This window comes from Panthera tigris, chromosome A1 (assembly GCF_018350195.1).
Source record: "Panthera tigris isolate Pti1 chromosome A1, P.tigris_Pti1_mat1.1, whole genome shotgun sequence".
NCBI lineage: Eukaryota > Metazoa > Chordata > Mammalia > Carnivora > Felidae > Panthera > Panthera tigris.
The window spans coordinates 224,237,281-224,261,080 of NC_056660.1; the positions used below are offsets into that span (position 1 = coordinate 224,237,281).

The window sequence follows — 23,800 nt, forward strand, 5'->3', positions numbered from 1 at the left end:
TTGTACTGTACTTTCAGACATTGATCTTTAAAATCCAGGACTGATTGGTAAAGTTGACTGAAGGTATATTAGATATTTCCCCACAAAAATACTATTTGGATTCTCCCCACCCCCTCCCTCCCTCGATGGGACAACATCCTTTTTTTTTTTTTCTTTAATCTTGGGCAATACATATCATTACTTCGGATTTGAAACGAGTTAGTATAGGAGAGAGAGAGAGACAGAGAGAGAGAGAGACACAGAGAGAGAGAGACAGGCGGTGGAAGCAGACTCGGTTTCCATAGGCTGTCCTTGTTACTCCTTGACTGCTACGGTTTGCTCGGAGCTGGCGGGCGCCTCGGCCGCCTTGACCTCGTCCGCGGGGGCTGCGGGGGCCTGGGCCTTGGCCGTGGAACTGGGTGCTTCCGTGGCTGCGGGGCTCTCCTTGGACGACGGCGCAGCCTCGGTGCTGCTGGGTTTTGAGTCTGAAGCCGGGGCCCCGTCACTTTTCGTCTCCTGCGCGGCAGGAGCTGCGGGAGCCTCAGTCTTGGTGGGTTCCCCGGCCTCCTTGCCCTTGTCGTCGGCCTTGGCCTCCGCGGGCGCCTCGGGCTCCGCGGCCTTGGGGGCGTCGCCGGCCGCGGCCGCGGCCGCGGACTCGGGCTCGGCGGCCTTCGGGGGCTCGGGCTTGCCCTCGGCCGCCGCCTCCGTCTGCTCGGGCTCCGCCTTCGGGGCGTCTTCCTTGGCCGCGGCCGTGTCTTTGTCGCCTTCCTTGTCTTCGGGCTTGCCGGCCGCGTCCTGGCCATCCTTGTCCGGCTTCTCCTCCTTGCCCTCCTTCACCTCTGTGGTCTCGGCGGCCGCCTGGGCCTCGTTCTCCTTCGGGGTTCCCTCCTCTTCGGTGCCTGCACCCTCGGCCTTCTTGTCTTTGTCCTTGGCCTTCTCATCATTCACATTGTACCCCTTCTTCTTCTTGCTCAGCTTGCCTCCCATCTTGGAGTTCTGTAACACAGCACAACACGACACAACACAGAAGCGTTACTGGTGGCTCCTGAGGGAATGGCTTTGCGCACCTCCCCACCCCTGACCTGGCGGGCTGAAATCCTAACCCCGCGCCCTGAGACGATGGCACCAGGAGGTGGGGCTTCTGCGAGGCGATTAGGACCCGAAGGTGGGGCCCTCGCGGGTGGGACTGCAGACGGGACCCCCACGTGGCTCCCCAGCCTTTTCCCCACGTGAGGAGCAGCCAGGGGACCAATCACGACCAGTCAGAAGCGGGCTTTCCCGTCACCACACCTGCCTGCACCCCCACCTGGGACTTCCCAGCCTGCACAACTCTGAGAAAGAACCTTCTATTTACAAGCCACCGGGTCTGACTGTTTAGCAGCCAGCATGGACCAAGATGCTTCTCAGTAGGAAAACTAAAAAAAGCTTCCGTTTACAAAGGAAACAGCTCCGGACGCTACTGAACTGTGCACTTTATTCCTTCTTAAGTTTATTTATTTATTTTGAGAGAGACAGTGAAAGCGTGAGCAGTGGAGGGGCAGAGAGAGAGGGAGAGGGAAAATCCCTCCCCGTCAGGGCAGAGCCCAGCCCCGTCTGGAGGTTACGCACAAACCATGAGATCGTGACCTGAGCCAGATGAAGAGTCCCACACTTAACCGCCTGAGCCCTCCCCCCCCAAGCGCCCCAGAACTGTACCCTTTAAGACAGGTTACTGCAGTCAATTTCATATTTTGCCACAGTTAAAAATGACAAAAAAGTGAATCTGAAAAAGAGCCCAGTTAGAGAGTGTCTGGTTGCAGCAAGTAGAGGAAATAATAAACTGAGATCAAAGAATCCGTGATGAAACGCTAAGCGTGTCCATCGAAAAGAGAAGGGGCGCAGTATTTGTTTCTTGTCTGCTTTCCGACGTCCAACGCAAACACTAGTGAACGCTTGTGTACAAAATGGCAGAGGCAGCCAATTTATCTTATTTTAATTTGTTTCTAACGTGTATTTATCATTGAGAGACAGACACAGAATCGGAAGCAGGCTCCAGGCTCTGAGCTGGCAGCACAGAGCCGGACCTGGGGCTCGAACTCCAGCTCACAAACCGGGAGATCGTGACCTGAGCCGAAGTCCGACCCTTAACCGACTGAACGCCCCCCCGCCCCCCCCCCCCCCCCCCCCCCCCCCCCCGGGCGCCCCCAGAGGCAGCCATTTTAGATCCATAGTGCAGCCCGGAAGAGGCTCCATAATCTTAAAATACTTGCCAGAGAAATGGCACAGCTGTAATCAAGCACAAATGACAAATTCCTAGAAAAGAATCTCAAACTACCAACTCTTCTCCAACGAAGCTATTCAGCTACATGCTCATATCGGCACACACATCTCCAAAGACAAGCAGCATGTGGCCTTTCTGATTATCGAGCGGGACCCTTGGTTAAAGGAAAACTACCACCCAAGAAATGAAAAGCCTACGTAGTGTCTCTAATTATATTTGCTTTGTCAGTTGTTCCAGACTTGTATTCATTGCTTTTCCAGGTATTTTTGGCTTACATACTTCCATAGCAATATGAAAATGGCCTTCATTATCAATTATCATAATCAATAACCTGATTAGAATTCCAACTAACTCAATGGTCATTAACAGGCTTTTTCACTCCGAGTGAAGTCCCCAACTTCCTAGAGGCTTTTGATTCTGGCCTCAGAGGCTGTGATTGTATTTGAAACCTCAATTTTTCTTCCGTAGTACGAAAGCAAATCCAAATAAATAATAAATTATAAATTTATAAATAAATTCAGTCTAGAACCATTGCCAGAAATAAGCGGGCATGCTATTTTTTTTCAAGTGCATGTTTATGCCATCATATATCAGTGGGAACCCACTGACCTGTTGCTCTTTAGAGGAAATTTGGTTGCTTTTCCTTGATGAAGCATGGAAAAGATTGAATGTACATGTATTCTTCAGTCCTCACCATTAAGAAAAGTCCAGGAGAGAGAAGGCCTTGCCCTGGGCACCAGCGGAGGCAGAATTAGAACATTCTTGTTGCCCAGTCACCTTTTTTTTTTTTTTTTTGTCATTAATGTCATCCATTTAGAACAGAAAATTTTATTCCTTACACTTCTTGGAATCGTAATTCATGACCGTGAAATAATCTACATTTATCTTATTTCAAAGCAGGGTGTTGGGTAAGAGAGTGCTATGCTTTGGTCAAAATTCATCTCTGTCTGCTCATTTCCATTCTATATGTGAATTTCCTGTCTGGAATGCATTTAATGGTTGAAGGAGGGAAAAAGCAATAAGCTGAAAGATGACTAAAATAATGTTCCTAGTCTGAAGGAAGGGCTTCATTATGTTATGAAAGAAAGAATTTATCTTATGTAGCTTTAAAAAAAAAAAAAAAAAGAATGGCTTTTGGTCATGATCCACTTCGGATATCCAATGGGATCTATTTGACTTAATTTTTGGTTATTTCTCCCTCAGAAGTGGGGGCAAACATATAGGGTAAAAATACAATTAAACCCACTCTAATCTCCTAAACAACCACAAAGCAATAAGTGAAAACATAAAGAGACAAGTTGGACCAGGGTCTTAAGTCGTCGTTTACAACTCTTTCATTGAGTTCTCAATTAGCCAGTACGCAGGAATGTCAAAATAATTTCAGCTCTGATATTTCAAGATCTATTCTGGTTCATTAGGTTAGAGCTAAGAAACGGAAAACCTGACAGGCCTGCCTTTTCTATATATTCTCCAATTCTATCATAGAAACCTATACGCCAATTTAGAAGTCACGGAATAGAAGACAAAGTGGAAATGTGGTGTGCATTCTGCACTTAACATAGGGGTGCCTCTTTTTGACATACACAGCATGAAATTCTATATAGCTATCCCCAGAGGCTTAAAGCTATGTTGGTCTACAAACCTAAAATCTGTGTTACTAAAATTGGTTTTCTGAAACACAGGGCCACTTTCTATTCTTTAAACCCAGCTGTGATTCATTTCTGGGCAGGAAATGAATGTACATAATCAAGTTGTAAGAAAGTCTCCAACCCTATTTGTTTTTCAAACACAAAGTTAATAAATGCCCCTACATTTTGCTAATTTTCTTACATTAGTTATAGTGGGGTATCAGAGGGAGGCTTATAGAATCCACCAGAACCCTGGAAAAGCAGGGAAGTCTGGTTATTTCCCAAGACCACAGGGGTGAAAACCTTGCATATGCCGAGGGGTAAATTAAAATTACAGTTTAAAATCTAACGGTTTCCTGCGTGTCGAGCACAATCCTAATCCTAAACACATTACGAGATTATTTTATTTAACCTTCTCAATAGTACCACAATGTAGTAAGTATACCATTAGTATCCTCTTACCCATATGGAAATTCTAACTAACGGAGGTCATGGGGCAGGACTAGAAGCAAAAGCCAAATCCAGCATGTAAGGTGAGAAGGCACCATCCAAGAGGTCAGAGGGAAGTTCATGAGCAAGCTTCTCACAGGACAGAGCTCATCTCAGGAATGTTACCCACCCTGGGTCACAAGGTTGGTGCCGACGTGGGGTGACTCAGAACTCAAGATGTTGTCAAGATAATGATGAAATTCTGAACTTCAGATACTCTCTGCCCATAAACTTTTCATCACCCCATTTGTCAGTGGAGCTTTGTATCAGTATCCTTAAAAAAATAAGGAGAGCAGTGGGTATGCGTTTTAATTACTTCTCTCATAGTTTTCATTCTAATTTTGAGAGAAATCAGTTGCTGTAGCAAGTTGTGAGTTGAAACATCTAAGCTATAAAAAAAAAAAAGCAGTTAAAATCAAAAATCAGCAGCAAATAATCCCCCCTGGAAATGATTTAAACCTCAATCTGAGCTACAGTGAAGGCTAAGCCTACCTTTGCATTTCTCCACATCTGGAACATTTACTAGCCATTAAAAACTCAGACCAATGCTGATGCACTGAACTGACCTCATAGTGTGGATACAATAACCAGACACTTAAGTTGATCTCTTACCAGAGTTGTCCTTTAAAATTACAAGACAATTCGATGTCACCGGGGCCAAAACTACACGCTAACGGCTTCAACGTGGCATAGAAAATAACTAGCGGCCAACAACAACCGAAGAGACTGCACTGTGTTAAATCTGGAAAATCCTGTACAAGAATTATTTCACGGAGTGCCCGCATGTTGCGTCATGGGTGACTCCTAAGATGTTGCTAATGAATCCCAACTCCTCAGCACACCTGCCCTGAATCCTTGCAAGTCACTTAACCTCATTGTCCTTCCATTTCCTCTACAGAAAAAAAAAAAAACAAAAAACAAAAACGTCCACCTTCGGGGAATTTCGTGTGAAGCATCGGTATAACGTTTGACATTTCATGGGCCTGCAAGAAACATTAAATTCCCTTCCCCGTCACTTAATTTTGCGATTCCTAGCTAGGTCTGTGCTTGTAAACCCCACGAGAACAGTAGAACATGGGCTCCACACACACAGGCACAGTAATCAAAAGACGATTTAACAATATTTTGAAACGTCACCAAGAAGATTTTTGGGACGTGCGTTTCAAGCTTGCTCTTGCCGACCGGGTGGATGCGGAAAAGAAGTTGGTGCACCTATCTGTTGTCATCATGTTGCTGAGAGTAAATTTGTCTACTCTTTGGATGTGAATGTTCTATGCACTTAAGATTCTCAAGAGGTTACAAGTCTTTTTAAAAACATCAACAGTCTGTGATAGCAAGAAACTATTTTCTAGACAGAAGTAAAAATTATAGACCGGTCACCAAATCTAATGACTCGTAATTTGAGCTGGGTACCAGAGCGACCACGGAAGAAATATTATTTCATCTTCCTACCATCTATTCATCATTTGTTCCAAGGAAACAAGGGAAAATTCCGTTTCGGTCATCGGGATGAAGGCAGAACCCAAATTCTGCAGCTAAAATTCATTTATTGCCTATAATACACGTGGAAGGCCAAAAACCTGATCGACGCCTTAGTGCAGCTAATAAGCTAAACAAATTGCTTAGGAGGGAAGGTCACACTGTCAAATGCCCCCTTTTTTCCCAGCATTCTGTGGAGGACTTTTTTTCTTTTACCAAGTACCAACACTTTCATACTTTTAAGGTCCTAACATGGTGTTTGAAATCTCCCACAGCTGTCCTGTGACTTACTCCCCCAATAAAAGCAAACCTCTCTCTAGTTAACTAATCCCACGTGGCTATAAACAAAAATTCCAGAGAATTCAAGTTCTGCTTGTTGGTGAAAAGAGGAGAGAAAGGGTCACTCTAGCACGGTTCGCTGATCAAAGCAACTGACACGTTTCTTTGTTGGCAGCTAATGACTTTTCCTAATAAATGACCGTGTATACTCATGAACTTCCATGAAAATTCCAAAGGTGTGTTTCTCTAACGTCTTCAAGCAGATGAAGGCACGTGAAAGAACAACTCCCTAGCTAGGCAGGCAAGGTAAGATGATGGGTTCAGGCCTCAGAAATAGGTACATGAAGTAAAGTAATAAATGGCCTAAAAATTAGATTGTAATTCTTTCTCCAAACATCCTGTTGAATCTTGAAGCTGACAAGCCCTTTTTTTATATAAAACAAAATCCTGCTTACAAGCTCATGTTCAACTATGAAGTTGAAGACTATACATATCTATAAAGAAAAGAAATGTGACCCCATATATCGCCACTATAGCAAACCTTAAAAAAATGATTCTGACTCTTGACAGCTTAAATTTTACATAAAAAAAAAAAAATTTGTTTGGGGGATTAAGGGCAAGAAATAATTTGAAAGGTTATGTTGTAGTCAACATACTCTAATAGAGATGATCTCCCCTACAAGGTTCTCCCAAGTCTTTGTTCCTTTCACTCCAGAGAGCCTATCAGGGAACGTGGAAGATGCTTCTTAGCCATTCAAATCACCTAAGTCATGTTTATTTTGTACACACAACCCTCAGGGCACACCGGGTCAAAATCACCTCTGTACAGAGCTGAATTATCACTTAATTTCATTAAGTAACAATTCTTACAAACGCTAATATGATCAGCGCGTCCAGAACTTTCCTGATGGGCACTTACATTTTTTTCTTACCTTAAAACAAACCAGTCTACCATCAGCATAGCCTCCTAGCCTCCTGAGTTAAAATCTGGTCTTTCATTTTGAGACAATGAAGGCAGAAGGGCTGAGGACAAAATGTCACTTAGAAAAAGGTTAAGTGAGTTATAAATCTTTTAAGACGCGTCAAAAACAAGCCCCCTCGCACTCAGTATGAAAGTTTACTAAAAATGGCAAGCACACAGAGTGCTGGTCCCAGCTGTCAATAATTTGCTTAAGAGTCTGAGCAAATCACCTTCCCCTCTGGGTCTCAAATTTCCTATTCAGTAAAATGAAGATATTTAAAGTTCGTGCTCTTGGTGGGGAAGGTGGAAATGTGTGCATATATTTTATGAAGGCTTGTGACACTAACAAAATGCTATGTGTGTGAAAAATGGGTTATGATCAGTGCTATGGTCGGAATGCTTGTGTCCTCCCCCAAATTCGTAAGGTGAAAGCTCATCTCTGAGGTGACAGTATTAGGAAGCAGGACCTTTGGGAGGTCCTGGGCATGGAGCCTTCATGAATGGGATAGGTGCCCTTATAAGAGACCCCACAGAGCGCTTCAGCCCCTCCCACCGCGTGAGGACAGAGGAAGAAGTCGGCACTAGGCCCCAGAGCCCAATTATGCTACACCCTGACCTTGGAATTTTATTGCCTCCAGGGCCGTGAGAAATAAATTCCTGTTGTTTATAAGTCACCCAGTCTATGATACTTTCTTATAGCAGCTTGAACAGATGAAAGCCATCAGTAAAGCTCTATATTCCTGCTAATTATTATCATAAAAACTTACACACCACCTTGCACCCTGAAGACTGACATCCAGTTGGTTTCCTGCTATACTTGGATTTCTTTGTAGATATAATTAATGTACGATAAATGTTCAGTACCTTCAACACACGTGAAACTTGTTAAAAGTTAGAAATAAAAACTTACAAAACAACATCCAAGTATTGACCAAAAAACATTTTCTGATGTTTTCAATTACACTTAGGATATGTTTTCAGAATAATGCGTCAGCTCCATTAAGTAATGAGTGGGGGCAGAACTGAACCCTGAAAACACTTCGGACGAAGACGTAACTGTCAGAAAAATTACGCTTCGTTAGTTTTGCTCATGCAGAACTATTTCATCGCGTTGTGTTTATAGAAGACACTCAGTTGTTTCCCTTGACCTACTTGTGATGGGTCATCTTGGTGGTGACCCTTGGTGGTCCTGCTGGCCAAGACGTGCCCTATGCCAAACTCTAAGAAGAAGCACTTCCTAGAAACAATCAAACGCTAACCATCTCCCCTTTTATGCAATGCTAAAAATATTTTAAAACTATCTTTTCAATAGAATTTAAGTCAATCTATGGAAGATCCATCACAGGCCCCTGAAGCTAACATGACTTGCAGTTGAGTGTTGGTTGAGGAAAACCATGTGGGAAGACTTCTTAGGTTCAATTTGCTACAACAATATATCCACCTAAAACTCAAAAGCAAAAGTCAGTGACTTAAATAGAACAATAGTGACATAGAAGGATTACTAAGCCTCAGAAGCCAAATTAAAACAATTTCCTTGTCCCATCCTATATCCTGTGAGAATCATTTAAATATATAAGTTAAGGGCTCCTGGCTGGCTCAGTTGGTAGAGCATGGGACTCTTGATCTCAGGGTCTTGAGTTCAAGTCCCATGATGGGTATAGAGTTTACTTAAATAAATTATATATATATAATATAACATATGTATATTATATATATATAATATATGTGATAATAATATATTATGTATATTAAATTTATATAAATATACATATATATTTAAATTCAGTTAGTTATGGAAGACTATTTAAGTAACCAGTTTCCTGCATATAAAAAAAAGCATTTATAAAACAGAAACTTGCACCAGGTGGAAATTATTCTCTTGCCACCACCATGGGGAAAAAAAGTAACTTGAATTTTATGGAAAAGGGTAGAATTCTTGAGACAGAATAAATATTAAGATAGTCCAGTACCACAAAAGTGGTCTGAATATTGCTAAAGTTGAAGGTTGTAGCTGAGGACTCATTCTCTTTTCCTTCAGACTTGAGAAGTCTGAAGAGCTTAACACACAAACACTTACAATCACTTACACCACTTACTTGGGGTAGAACCATTTTTGTTTTGTGTTTGAGCACAGAAATATGGGATATTTCTTTCAAGGAAAAAAAATTCAATTTGTTTATAAAGGTCTGTATTTTTTCTGAATTTTCTTATGTGTTCAGAACCTCATTAAACAGTTTTATCTAAGAAATCTCTCATGAATTGTTTTTTTAAATTTTTTTAATGTTTTTATTATTATTTTTATTTTATTTTATTTTTTTTGAGACAGAGAGAGACAGAGCATGCGCAGGGGAGGGGCAGAGCGAGAGGGAGACAGAATCGGAAGCAGGCTCCAGGCTCTGAGCTGTCAGCACGGAGCCTGACACGGGGCTCGAACTCACGGACTGTGAGATCATGACCTGAGCCGAAGTCGGACGCTTAACCGACTGAGCGCCCCAGGCGCCCCAGGTGTTGTTTTGTTTTGTTTTACTTTTTTAGTCAAGCAGGAATTCATTTCTACATTTATTGTCAGGGACAAATGACACAAAACAAAATTAGGACGGACGCATCAACTTTTTACAAAGCTACAGAAAGCAACATTTTACAAGACTTTGTTGGGAGTTTGTAAGTTGAGAAAGAGTTCAGGCCAGTTACAGGTTTTAAATGCCAACTTTGCTTTGGGAGGTCATGGTCAGCACGAGGTCATGGTGACTTGAAAACAGTAAGGGCAAAGATTCACTATGTTCACATAAAAGAGAGAGCAAGGGCAAGAGTGAGGAGAATGAGATCAGAGAGGAAGTTTCTTATTTTGAATCAAGTCTCTCCGCCCTCGCTCTACCACTTCTGAAAATCTACTCCTCCATTGGATCCAATCTTTATCTGCATCTTTTTTACTCATGGAAACCGCAGCCAGCTTTTCTAGCAAGATACCTTCCGGGCACCCAAGAATGAGAGTATCTAGCTGTGTAAGGTTTCTACCTGGACTCCACGGTGAGTGGCATTTTGAATCAGGGAGCCCATGAAAATAGTTTCTCTGTTCTCCAACGCTCAGAAAGGGGCTCAGTTTGGGTGCGTGGAGCCCTTGAGCTGACTTGCTGCTCAGTCCTCCCCATAGACAGAAGACATTCTCCCTCTTCTAGAACTGAGGCTCTCAAATCCTCTGGCTCCTACCACACGAAAACACAGGTCCTGACCCCCTGCCTTTGGTTTTAGCAAAAAAAAAAAAAAAAAAAAACTAGCAATGTTTTAAAACATAGGAAGGCACAGCCTTAGTTACCTGGATAGAATCTAATCGATATTTTCGCCATTATGGAAGTTGTTCCTATAGTCACCGTAGGGTTTCCGGGAGCTCTCATTTACCCTTTCCTTTCTTCAGACCCTGAACTAAAACACTTACTAAAGAGTCTGGTTGGGTGCAGATGAGAGAGGAAAGGAGAAATGTTGGGTCAAAAGGGGTTCTGAGTAAGAGAAGCAAAGAAGCACTGTCACGACCGACTTTGAGATTTCAGTCCTTTGAGGCCACCGATTGTCGCTCGTCCCCCACTCCCTCCAAATAGCTTTCAAGAACCCGTCTGCATCTTGGTAGCGAGCAAAATTACTGGCCATTAAGTATTAGTATTTATCTTAGCCCACGTATTGAATTTTCGATGTCTCGATTTGCACAGGGCCGCCCCTTACAATTGTCGAATCTTCGTTTCAGTAATCCTCGGTTGGTCAGTATCCATTAGCGTCGCCCCAGTCTTTGGAACAAAACTGCAAGCCCCAGTTACAGCAGTGTCGCTCTTCAGAAAATGCAGCCTTGCATAATGACATAGTTTCCGGGCATTCGCTACCCCCAAACCCCGGGGGATTACATGCACTGTGTTCTCTCTCCAACCACTACATACTCCACAATGTCACCCACTTGCATTTCTTACTAATATGTTCGCGTTTTTGTCACTACGTCAGTGAACACCACCACAAGTCTGTGACAGGGAAAATCACTGGTATACTTAACTGGTATATACAACCAGACCACACCAAACCCAAAAAAAAAAAAAAAGACTAATATAGAATTTCTCCCATATGATCTAAAAGTGACTATATTTACAACTTCACATGCTATTCCTATTTATGTCTTCTTTCTCTGTGCTAATAATATCTAGGCACCTCCTATACAAGACGTACAAAGGTCCCATCCATTGCCAAGATTTTTATTCTGAAAATGCAAATCTGGATTAATTAACCATTTCATCTCCAACCAGGAGAACCGAGGGTTTTTTTTTTGTTGTTTTGTTTTAATTTTTTTTTTTAACGTTGATTTATTTTTGAGACAGAGAGAGACAGAGCATGAATGGGGGAGGGTCAGAGAGAGGGAGACACAGAATCTGAAACAGGCTCCGGGCTCTGAGCTGTCAGCACAGGGGCCCGATGCGGGGCTCGAACTCAGGGACCGCGAGATCGTGACCTGAGCCGAAGTCGGCGCTCGACCGACTGAGCCACCCAGGCACTCCGAGAACCGAGTTTTTAAGGATGACATCAACCAGATTACAATGAGGATGACTCCACGCACGTAGCAAAACGCAACACGAATGAATATGCCACGGCAGGTGTCACAGGCTGGGGCGTTATTCCCGGTTTGATTGCTGCTTCATGATATGATCAAGACCAAGTAGAGTCTCCTTTTGATTCCGTTTCCATTTCAGAATCAGAAGAAAATACATCTGCTTCACACAAATGCTGAGAACGAATCAGTGCTTCCTGCCACGGTTAAATGTGTGGCCAGAGTATATTAACGGTACTCTTGAACAAGTAATTATCACTCTGAATTCAGGGCTGCAAAGCTCCCACAGATTTATAAGCAACGCAATCCATGATTGATTTTAAGGTAACCTGCAAAGTTAGAACTCATGAATTGTATCTGCAGACAAACTCTTCACCAGACCAACTGGGTTTATAATTACTGTGGCCTAAAAAAATACCCGAGTTACTGGTTAGCTGAAGCAAATATTAGGGTAAGAGAAAAGGGGGCGAAATTACCTTTAAGAAAGAATTTACAAGAGCACCGGGGTGGCTTAGTCGGTTAAGCATCAAGATTCCATGATTTCAGCTCAGGTCATGATCTCCCTGTTCCAGAAGGGGCCTCACACTGGGGCAGAGCCTGCTTGGGATTCTCTCTCCCTCCCTCCCTCCCCACTGCTCATGTGTGTGCGCTCTCTCTCTCTCTCTCAAAATAAATAAACAAACATTAAAGAAAAAGAATTTATAAAGAATGAAGAAACACGACATATTCAAAAACTATATTCGATAAGAACAGATACGCCCCAATATGCAGTGGGGCGCCTGGGTGGCTCAGTTGGTTGAGCATCCGACTTTGGCTCAGGTCATGATCTCCCAGTTCATGGGTTTAAGGCTCGCATGGGGCTCTCTGCTGTCAGCACAGGGCCCGCTTCGGATCTTCTGTCCCCGCCTCTCTCTGCCCCTCCCCTGCTCACACTTTCTCTCTCAAAAATAAATAAAACATTAACAAAAAAAAAAAACTTAAAAAAGAATCCAACATGCAGAGTGGCCTCGAGAACTTCAAATGTTCAGAAATTATTCTAGAAGAGACAATCTTAATAAGAAAAGAACTGTTTTGAGGTGGGTTCAAGTAGGAGCCATGCACAGAGATAAGTGGACCGAAAAACCTCCTCTCGTCTAGCAGGAGAGAGACGACATACAGAGACAATTAAAATGAGAGTAAGCTAAGTGTTACAAGAGGGTGAAAAACCATACTTTTCCCAGAAGAGATAACCTTTAGTTGGAGTAAGGGCATCAGGAAAGTTTGATAGAGGAGATGGGGTCTGAGATGGTAGAAATATCAAAAGTATTTATACACATAGTACTTACTCTTACTGTATATTGACTCATTAACGGTCTCATCCATCCTATGGAGAAAGAATTCTTATTACTACCCCCACTTTGCCCTGAGGAAACCAAGGCGTGTTGTGGGTCAATAGCTCACCTAAGATCGTACAACTATTCCTCTGGAGGTGTTGGTGTGAACCCAAGCACGCCGGCACTTACAAGAGGTCTCGACCGTCATGATAACCTCCCCGGACAGATAGCTACGCTATCTATAGATGAAGACAAGAAAGCAGAAAGTCCAGTTAAGATTGTAAGAAAACCCTCTTGACATTGAGGAGACAGGTGAGGATGTATCTACCTGGAGAGAGGGATGATGGAATATAAATCTATAAGGCTGTCTAATAGAATGTCTGTATTCAAATGGCAGAAAGTAGGAAAGCAGCTCTTAGAGGAGTCGCAACGGGGAAAAACGTATACGTCTCAGAAGGCGAAGGAAGAGAGGGTTTCAGGAAGCAGTTTGGCGGGTCTGCATGCTGCTGCAAAAAGGCCAAGAGGGAAATTGTGTGACTCGATCTGGGGATAAGTTGCCCACTACTGACTCTGGAGTGACTCGGGTGGAGGAATGAAGATACACGTCTCTCAGGAAGGGCTCACAGAGCATAAGAGGAGCCAGGAGAGTTATCCACAATGGTCAACAGAAAAGAGCGTTGCTACAGTAAAGGCAAAAGCCAAGACGAGAATTTGGAATGTTGTCAAGACAGAGTTTGTAAGGGTTTGGAAGAAGAGAAAATACACATGGGAAGAGAGGAAGAGACAAAGAAGGAAGAAAGAAATGAAAGGAGAAACAGGAAGGAGAAATCACTGATTATTCAAGGTTCCGGAAGACTCGCTCAGAAAGTAAGTCAAAATTGGGCTTGGTAAAGCTTACTTACTATACAGATGGGGAGGGAGAGAAAGGAGTGAGGGCAAGTCCAAGGCCAGTGGCGTGCCCAGACTCAGCATCCACATCCCTCTCTTTCAAGTGAATACGGTCAACTCCGACTTATTCCGGAACAAAGATTCACTACGATCTCAACAGGATCTCTCTGAAGGGCATGTTAACTCATGAGCATTTGAAATAGTTGTTTATCTTTTAGTATTCTAGGTCTTTATTTTTCTAGTTATTTACCGTATCACTTAGCTTCTTTCATATTACAACACTTAGGATTTCTCAAGCACACAGAGAAAAAAGGACAACCATTTAATCAATTAAAGTGTTAAAGGATGAACACAGTGACCAATAAACCTGGAGAGGTCTTATCGGAAAACAATTTGATGTGCACAAGTTAAAGCAAATAGGTTCATCACATTATATATAAAAGGCTTGGAAATGAGGGAAGGCACATTTGGTCTCTAGACCCTTATTCTCAATGTAAATATAAAAAAGGCATTCAGTCTTAAGAACTACTTTGCTACACTTATTCTTTCCTGATCATGCAATCTGGTCTTGGTCTTTAATTAAGCCATCCATCTGTATGATCCTTGCTTAGCCCTTGTATATTCTGTTGTATCGTGCAGGGAGCTTTAACAGTAACACAGCTCTAGTCTTACTGGAGCATTGACCTAAAGCCCTTCTTCAAATTTCTTCAACACGTATCTGAAAACTCAAGAGCAAAGGTTTTGTTTCACGGTTGTGAATCCACGATGGGTGCTCCATAAATAAACAAGGCAGACTTACTCCACACTGACAAATGCAATTTTCAAATTATAAACTTATAAAATGAAAGAACCAGGAGTATAAATTTGGCTACATAAGCTCAGCTTTTCCACAGCGGTAGAAATAAGTCTGCTAAATTACAACTGAAATCCCCATTCCATTAAATGAGACATGGCCAAGTTCCAGAGATCATCCACGGTGGCGAATTCTACAGCATTAGGGCCCATCACGTAATTAAGAGGAGGACGCACAAATCACTGCGAGACTTTTGAAGTTACTAAATGCATATTGTGGAAACCAATTTTTCAAAGTATATCTCCAGTTGACTCTACAACTTTTAACCATACAACTGAATTTATGTGCTGCTATAAATATGACAGAGGACATTAAGCATGGCTTTGAATAGGAGGTTGACCGAATGCAGACCTTATGCAGAGGGTTTTTTTTTTTTCCCCCTCCCGTTTAAAACATCCTGCCACACACAGCAGACCATCAGAAAACATGTATTATTCATTCTCGTCAATAGCCTAATATGCTTTCCTTCAGAGTCTGCTGTGCATTTGCATCATTATTTATGTGCACTTAAGAAGTGGTCCTTTCAAGAGTCTTGGCTGCGACATTCTAACATTTGACTCCATACGAATCACCTGTTCTTTTCGCCAATAAAGCTAGTAAGTGAACCACAACCAACCCACGAAATGCAAGCTAAGATCACTCCTGAACCACTCCTCCCGTCCACTACCGACCTGGGAAACTAATATGTCCTATGACTGCCACTAACTGAAAGCTCTCGAGACAGAATTAAACAAAGCCCAGGGAAAAACAAAACAGAACAGAACAAAACAAAACAACAACTTCCAGAAGCTGAGATATTCTGGGGGCTTACTGGTCAACTAGACAGATCATCCTAGGCTTGGGGCCGTAACAGATGCGCTCAATGCAGTCCCCTGGACAAAGTCTGACTAGTAGCCAGGGAGAAGGGAGGAGACCCGGCGGTGCAGGGAAAAACCCCAGTTTTATTTCCAGTATTTTCTATATCTAATCACGAAGGGCTGGGTCACACGTTTTATGACCACTTAAAATTGCCACATATTGACATTTTAATGTACCTTGTTGTTCTGGCACCAATAGCAAATGTAGTGGTATTTCCAGTCCTGCTGCTATCTCATAGTTTAATCATTTTCAAAGAAAACCGTTATATATATTTTGAGAGAGTGTGTGTGTGCCCGCACGTGAGCGGAGCAGAGAGGGAGACACAGAATCTGAAGCAGGCTTCAGGCTCCCAGCTGTCAGCACCGAGCCCGACATGGGGCTTGAACTCACGCACCACGAGATCACGACCTGAGCCAAAACGGGATGCTCAACCAACTAAGCCAGGCAGGCGCCCCTACAGGTCCTTGATTTTTTAAGCAAAGCATTTGCCCTTTTTTCCCCCCTTGGTGCCATGCTTAGCGCAAAACAAAGAAGAGTTTCGGAAACATGGGCTGAATGAAGGAAGAACACATCGAATCCACAGGCAAACAGTAAAAGCTGTCTCTTTTCAAGAGGCTACCGCAATGGCGAGCTTAAATAACACAAGGTCACCTTTGATGTCACTCGTAACGCGGCCCCCCACTCTTACAGGTGGAGTAGATCTCTCAATATTTCTCATCCAAGCATTCCCTCTCCACACTTGCCTTCTTCAAGTTTGAGTCTCTTGGCCACTTAATGAGGCATTGAATAATAAGAAAACATTGAAGGTCTGAGTCCTGGAGTGCTGTGGAATTGAAAAACATAACTGAGGGGTATTTGTTCCCAACCAGGAACTCCTAAAGCAAGACTACGCCTTTTATCTCCACGCCCGCTATGGTAAAAATTCAATCCGTATCTCCTCACGGAATGAATGAATAGGAACGATTTCTAACTGAAACAACTGGAATTCAGGACCAACTTGCCCCTCGTGTCGACGTCATTCAAAATCTTTTTATTTGGTGAAATTGAAAAACAACGTGTCGAATAGTGGTGAAATTTGAGAACAGCGGAATCCCGCGAGGACCTTGTTAATGATGCAGACCAAGGGGTCTTTTTCCAGATTAACTCATGGCTCTAGCGTGGGTCCTAAGCATCGTATTTCTTAAGAAGCTAACGTGGTACAACTGAAGCCGGTGGCTCAGAGGACACTCACTGAGGAGTTTGCAGCCACATGGGAGTCGGCGAATGGTTTTGCCTCATCGATAAAAACTGAAACGTGAAAATTCCAAAGACCGGTATGATTATTAGGAGCCATGAAGCAGAAAACAGGCATAGAAGAACACCTAGCTGGGTCTAACCCCGAGGTAAGGGGGGACAGAACAGGGTGGCGTCAGCCCCAATAAAATCTCATCACCTACGGGGCCATCTTTGAGTTCTCTTTGCTGTCAGAATCACAAATACATTAGCATTATCGCGACTTCTCTCCCTCCCAGAACCTCTCCAGCAGCCATATCCCACCCCCACCTCCCTACCCCCCCTGCTCTCCCCCCCAGCCCCATCATTAGTGCCACTGTTTAGCCACAGAAGGGGCACCACGCGAGCAGTCTGCAGAGAAGAGGAAGGTTCCAGACCGAAGAGCAGTGTTATCAGCTGCAGAGAAGCCCCCCCCCCCCCCCACCGCACCTACATCAGGCCTTAGGTGGTCCTTTGTTACTGCAGCAACTTTTCACACTGGGGGGACACACAGTAGGGCTCTGTAAACTCCCTTCTTACAGAACCAAAGCTTCAATTGTTGCTCTGGGTTTATAACTCTCCCTGAGACAATATGCTTTTCCGGGAGCATCCATTTTATAGAATTAGACAACAGATTTTCCTCTTCTACTTCAAATGGAGCTTTGACGGCTGGCCAGTGAGTTTTGAGCCCCCATCCAATATACCCTGTGGGGAGAAAGCACTTGGGCAATGGGGTCAGCAGGCCAAGTTCGGCTGTGTGAACTTGGGCGGGGAAGTTCACCTCAGCAAACTCGGTCTCACCTACAAAAGAACAAAAGGCGGGGGGGGGGGGAGCTAGGAGCGAGGTTGTTAATAGCATTAACTGCAGTACTTGCACGAGAGAGCAAAGTTCAGCTCAGGACACACAGTAGGTATTCAGGAAATTTTCATTCACCTTTCTTTACCTCGTGAAAGAGAACACCACAGGCCCAAAATGGAGTCATGTATGCTAGGCCAAGTCACCAAACCAGGGCTCAAGACCTAACCTACCTGCAGCTTCAACCTCCCCTTAGAAATGGAGGCTTACCCGGGCCAGTAAGGAATGTTCTCATCCGTGCTAATGAAGTAATCTGTCACATGGGCCCCCTCTATGCCCCTGAGGAAGATGAAGTCATCCACAAAACAGGAGCCCTTCTCTGCCCACTAAAGGAAGAGGACCTTGACCGAAACAATCTTTTCTTTTCTTTTGCTGGTAACATCCTTGCCCTACTGGCCTTCCTACAAAAACCTTCCATTTTGTACAATTCCTGGGAGCTCCCCTCTACTGGCTAGATGGGACGCTGCCTGATTCACGAATGGGTTGATAAAGCCAATTAGATCTCTAAACTTTACTCGATTAGACTTGTGTTTAACAACCTGAAACCTTTTCTCAGCCCTGTTAGTAGGTAACTGGTGGTGACCTTGAATTTCAAGATTAGGTAAAATAGAGGGCGAATAAGTTACTGTATTCAAAACAGGCAAACAAATGGAAATTGATTCAATTATGATCAAAAATAATCATTTTCCTTCACATTTAAATCCTAAAGCCTGCAATACTCATCATATAATGAGTAGGTTTTAAGAGCAAGTGAATGTTACTAAATGTGCAAAATCTTACAATGATAAGAACAGAGACCTCGTGTTGACAAAAGATGAATGCCAACAGGGAACACCAAATGACTAAGGGAGCCCAGTACGTATGGGAGAAAGTGCCAGGAAAAAAAAAAAAAATCGAACGGGAGAATGTGTCTTAAAATGTGCCTGAAAGCAACTTTGGGAAAGAGTATTTTCCAACTACATATCCACCTCCCTTGTTTTAGGTAGATCGGGAGGTTGTGGCAAAGGGCCATGCACAATACTCAGTTTTGCCCATCTTACCTGTTTGGAGTTCAGTAAAAGTTTTAAAATGGAAATATCGATAGTCCCTTTTCCTAGGAATATTTTATTGTCCATGTATAAAATAATACATTCAAACACAGAGTACAAGAAAGAGTTACCAGAAATCTTTCCTGGCTGTTAGTATAAAACTCAGGCAAGAAGTCGGCCATTTCTCTATTTTTTTTTTTCCTATAGGCTTAGAAAAAGCAAGTTAAGAAAATAGATTACCCAAATCCGTGAGCAGTTTTCTTGGAATCAGGGAGCCACCAGGGAACGAGACATTGGATTCCAGGCCACACGAGTATCATCACAGTTGGGACTCGCCTGCTGACCAAGTGCTAAATATCAATCTAGCACGTGAACTTAAAACCAAGCACCTATTTAATGCGTCAGCAGTGTCCCTCTTGAGGGGTTCAAGCCATGCAAAACTCACCCCACTCTCCTTAGAAAAGGAACTAACATCATTAATTGCACATGATCGCGTGAACTGGAATCAACAACGTTCTGTTCAACTTGGGTTTCAATCTCTTTATGGCTGACGTGGAGAACAAAGGTAAAAGAAATGTAGAACAATTAAACTTCCTTACAACTTGCAACATTGACAAGGACTTGGGACCGGCAGAGTGACCTTCCTGCAGGAACTCAGGTGCCTGGAGGTCAACACTTGGTAAGGGCAAAGGGCAACCTTTGCTTGACATGAGCCTGAACTCCAGGATCCTGTACGGTTTCTTTAACATAATCCCATTTGGAAGCTTCCTTTATCTCTATCCCCTCAAGATATATGTTAGCAACTGGCCCACTGATACACATCTGAAGTGTCTCATGACTAAGGTTTTACTAGGCAATAGTAAATGACTCCTCAAGGTCCTGGAAAAAATTCCCTAGAGACTTAAACTATCCCTAACCCCTTCCTTCCCAGCTTGAAAGTGTATAATCAGTCACTCCTCACAACTTTTTCTGCCCACGGATCCTGTCCCCATGCTTTAACATCACCTTCGTGGCACTGAAGACATCTCAAGAAATCTTTCCTGTTTGCTCCCAGACCCCCAACATTTCACATCAATGGTCACTACTAGAGATTTATGTTAAACAAGCCGCTTTTTAATTCCCCAAGGCTTGGTCATTTCGTTTGTGCTCTTAAGTGACTACCACTGTATCCCTTAGGTCTATAACTTTTGGTCTTTGCACAGATGTACAATAATCATGTGTGGATTGGATTAGATTGTATTGAGGACTCAAATCCACTTTCACGTTTCTTTCGGAAACGCCACAAATGTCCAGGCACTGTCCCTGGTTGCCTCGGAACTCCCATCCATAGGTCCGTCAAAGTCTAGACCCCAGGAAGATTACACCTTGTCAATTGGTCAAAGGTAGCAAGCAGATAAATAGTAGCTTGGGGGGGGCTGGATTCTGACAGTGTGGCTTAGGCAATTTTAACAAGTATACTACGATAAAAAGTCAATTATTTGGCAAGAGTTAGAGGAGAAAATACATAGTCAGCGGCCCACATCTTTCCTAATGAGGCTTTCTAGGCTCTCCTAGGGATGTCTTTCAAAGTTCTGGTGCACCATCTGAGATGCAGAACAGGGCGGGTTGTTAAGGCAAGGGTGGGAAGTCAGGCTGCTATCAGACAACTGATGATTCACTCAGTCTGACACAAATTCCTTCTGACGAACAGACCAAGGATCCTGTCTACACTCAACCCAAGTCTCCTATGTGGGTGTCTGGAGTTCCCCGTCTATAAGCCTACTCTGGTCTGGAGGACGGTGCTAAACAGAATGCACCATTGGCGGAGTGCGTCTTAAGCAATCTTTAGTTTTGACAGACGTGTTCGAGGAGAGGGGTACTGTCTTAATGAGAAAGTCAAAGGCACACATATTGTCCACTTCAAACAGAAGGTGGGGACGATAGAGAAGACGTATTTAACGTGACAAAATCGACCCGATTTCACAAGCTGGCAAAACTCAGCCTCGGTCAAGATTCTGAGAGTTCCACTACTCCTTCCTGTCACCAACCTTGCAGCCCCACAACTTCTGAACCTGTAACACGGAGAGCAGCGGGTTACAAGTCACATTTCCTGACTGACACTAGGCATGGGCGTGGGGTGAGGGATTAGAAAACACAGAGCAGCCTTGCACCGCCACGGTAACAGTCACCAGGTTCCAGGTGACTGTTAGGTATAAGGAAAATACAGAAGAAACGCTGGGAAGGGAATATTCACCTCTGACTCACGAGTCGGTTTCAATGGAGAAAATCCCAGCAGACTTACGACAGTATTAAGTGGGCAGATTAGTTTACTATGTCAAGAACGCGAGACCCAAAATTGATTCAGTTGAATCCAAGGGAAAGAGAATCTTTGTTAGGATGGCTTCCCCTAGCCCTGGTGACCGGACACTTGTCCCTCACATCTCTGGACCTGCAACGTTTTTCTGTAAAACAAAGGGACTGAGCCAGTTCGTCTCTAAAACGTGAGACGTCTAAGACACTAATTCGGTAAATACCAAGAGAGAAAAAATTTTCGTGTCCGGAATTACCGACGTGTTCGGAGCAATGGGTCCAAATAAATAAACATGTAAGTAGGAGCACTGCAGGTTAGAATAAATTACCGTGTACAACTTAAAAAAAAAAAAAAATCAAAGCTATGCCGTCAGTCAGTTGGAAGACAGTGAATTAAAATTTCCTAAGACCACCCATAAAAGAGGAGGCACCCATTAAAATAAAGACCAGTCGTCAGAACACCGTTACTTTATTTTAATGTCAACTGATGGACCGGTCAACGTGGCATATATGAAACAAAGACGTCCGGCATAGATGGTGTGTTAAGCTTTATCCACTCCACTTTTATATTGGAACTCTCATCTAATTTAAGCCTCAAATGTCTTAGGAATCAGTACCAGGCACGACATATAGGAGAAAGTCATGATTCTGGATCACGTGACTCGCACTCTGTGACAACTCGGATGTGGGATTTGCAATTCTTCATCAAATGAAACTCTGAGAAATAATTGTAGTTCTTCAAAACTGTCACTGAGCTCTTCACTATTCACTGAAGATTCATGGCAATGAACTCCCATTGAATTGAATGTTTTTATCAAACTACTTCATTTAACTGATTCACACAGATTTATTCCACTTGTAACGTAGCTCTGAAAGGTAGACTATGCTGAGATCCAAACCATCCTCTATGGCAGGCACAACGGACTCTTTATTTAGAATTAGCAGAACTTGACTGTGATGTGTGATTACAGCGGACTCTCGGGATTCCCCAAACCCAGCCTTTCCGCTCCTCCAGTCACCGGAACTTTAAGAGAACTTTCGCACCAGGAGAAAATATTTTCTTTCCTATAAGTCATGAAGAGAGCCAAAGGTCAAACAGATACATAATAGCACTCAAAGGCAATGAGCGTGCAGGTGCTCAAGGTGTATCCTGAACCATGCAATGCCTGCGATGAAAAGGAACACACAAAAGGTGAATTACAATTATTTTAGCAAACATTTGCTCTGTCTCTTACAAATCAATGAGAACCAACAGCTAGAAAGAACAGAGAATCTGCTTATGATTCTCCTACAAATTAATTACGCTCACTGGTCATAATCGGCACTTATTTGCACACAAGATACTAAAGTCCTCTTGGTGTGTTCTTCTAGAAGAGATTGCCCTTAAAATCATCTAGTTGAAATTACTAAAAACTGTCCACTGCAGGACGAATACAGATTTGAACAGATTGTAAAACTACCAACAAGCCAACTCCACCTTACAAAGCTTTTCCATGATAGCTGTGTACGTCGGCATTATACAAAAAAAAAAAAACACTAGACAAAGTAACTAAGTTGAAGGATTTTTCTGTTCCTAAAGACTCCTGAGGTGGTCTTCTTACCGCCTGGGAGTAAAATGCATGCAAATCTGCCAACAGGGTGAGGACCCACGACTCCTCTCATCCACAGATTCCAGTCTATACCAGTGTGGCTATCAGGATACACCCTGATGGTGATCAGAGCAACTCAGAAGTCTGTTTGCTGGTCAAGGTACTCTGTGACTTAGGGGTTGACGTGGAAACGACAGATGATGTTGAGACATTTGGAAGGATCTTGGTAACTCAGAATCCCATCAAGACTACACACAGGAAAATAAAATAGAGAACAAAACGGGGACTCCAATTTCACCCTTTTCATTTGTCCTCTCAGAACGGTCATCACACTTATAAAAGATCGTTCTAGAGATAAGGTCAAGTTTAAGAACAAAATCAGCTACGTATTTTTCGAGGTCTGGAAACAAAGGGGAATAATTCACTACTTTCACAATTTTGTCAGATGATTTTACTTGTGGGCTTAAAAGCAGAAATTCTAGGGGCGCCTGGGTGGCTCAGTCGGTTAAGCGTCCGACTTTGGTCATGATCTCACGGCTCATGAGTTCGAGCCCCCCGTCGGGCTCTGTGCTGACAGCTCAGAGCCTGGAGCCTGTTTCAGATTCTGTGTCTCTTCCTCTCTCTCTGACCCTCCCCCGTTCATGCTCTGTCTCTCTCTCTGTCTCAAAAGTAAATAAACGTTAAAAAAAATTTTTTTTTAAAAATCAGAAATTCTAAAATTCACCTTTCTTCTAGAGCAAGGGCCAGCAAATGGGGCCACCCGCTTGCTTTTTCAAATAAAGTTTCATTAGAACACAGCCATGCCCATGGAGGAGGGCACTTGTTGGGATGAGCACTGGGTGTTGTATAGAAGTCAATTTGGCAATAAATTATATTAAAGAAAGAAAGATAAAAATAAAGAGACCTTCCATTTCTCACACATGACAAAAAGAAGAGTAGGAAATAAGGTGTTGGAAGCCGATGGTGTCAGATCTAAAGAGGATCCTTTAATGCTCATGCTATCACCATGCTGGACGGGTTAGGGACTTCTGACTAGTCGCTTAGTCTTGAAGGGCCAAAGTCTTCTAATTTTCAAAATAAAGACGGTATATCCTCGTCTGGCGGCCGCATCCGGCGGTTTTTTGTTTGGTTATTTTTGTTCGTTCATTTTAAAAATGCCAATGAGCTACTTCGCATGGATAACATTAAGACAAACTATAAAGTTATATAGAATAAAGTTAT

The 23,800-nt window shown here is 43.2% G+C and overlaps 1 protein-coding gene across 1 annotated transcript in view; it reads right to left on the reverse strand.

Moving 5' to 3' along the window:
• Positions 1-275: 275 nt before the first annotated feature.
• BASP1 (brain abundant membrane attached signal protein 1) overlaps positions 276-23,800 on the reverse strand; it is a 55,171-nt gene continuing 31,646 nt past the window's right edge. Inside the window, exon 2 of the mRNA NM_001320166.1 lies at positions 276-975. Within this exon, the coding sequence (NP_001307095.1) occupies positions 295-966 (672 nt within the window). The 5' untranslated portion in view covers positions 967-975 and the 3' untranslated portion in view covers positions 276-294. The remainder of the gene's footprint in view (positions 976-23,800) is intronic.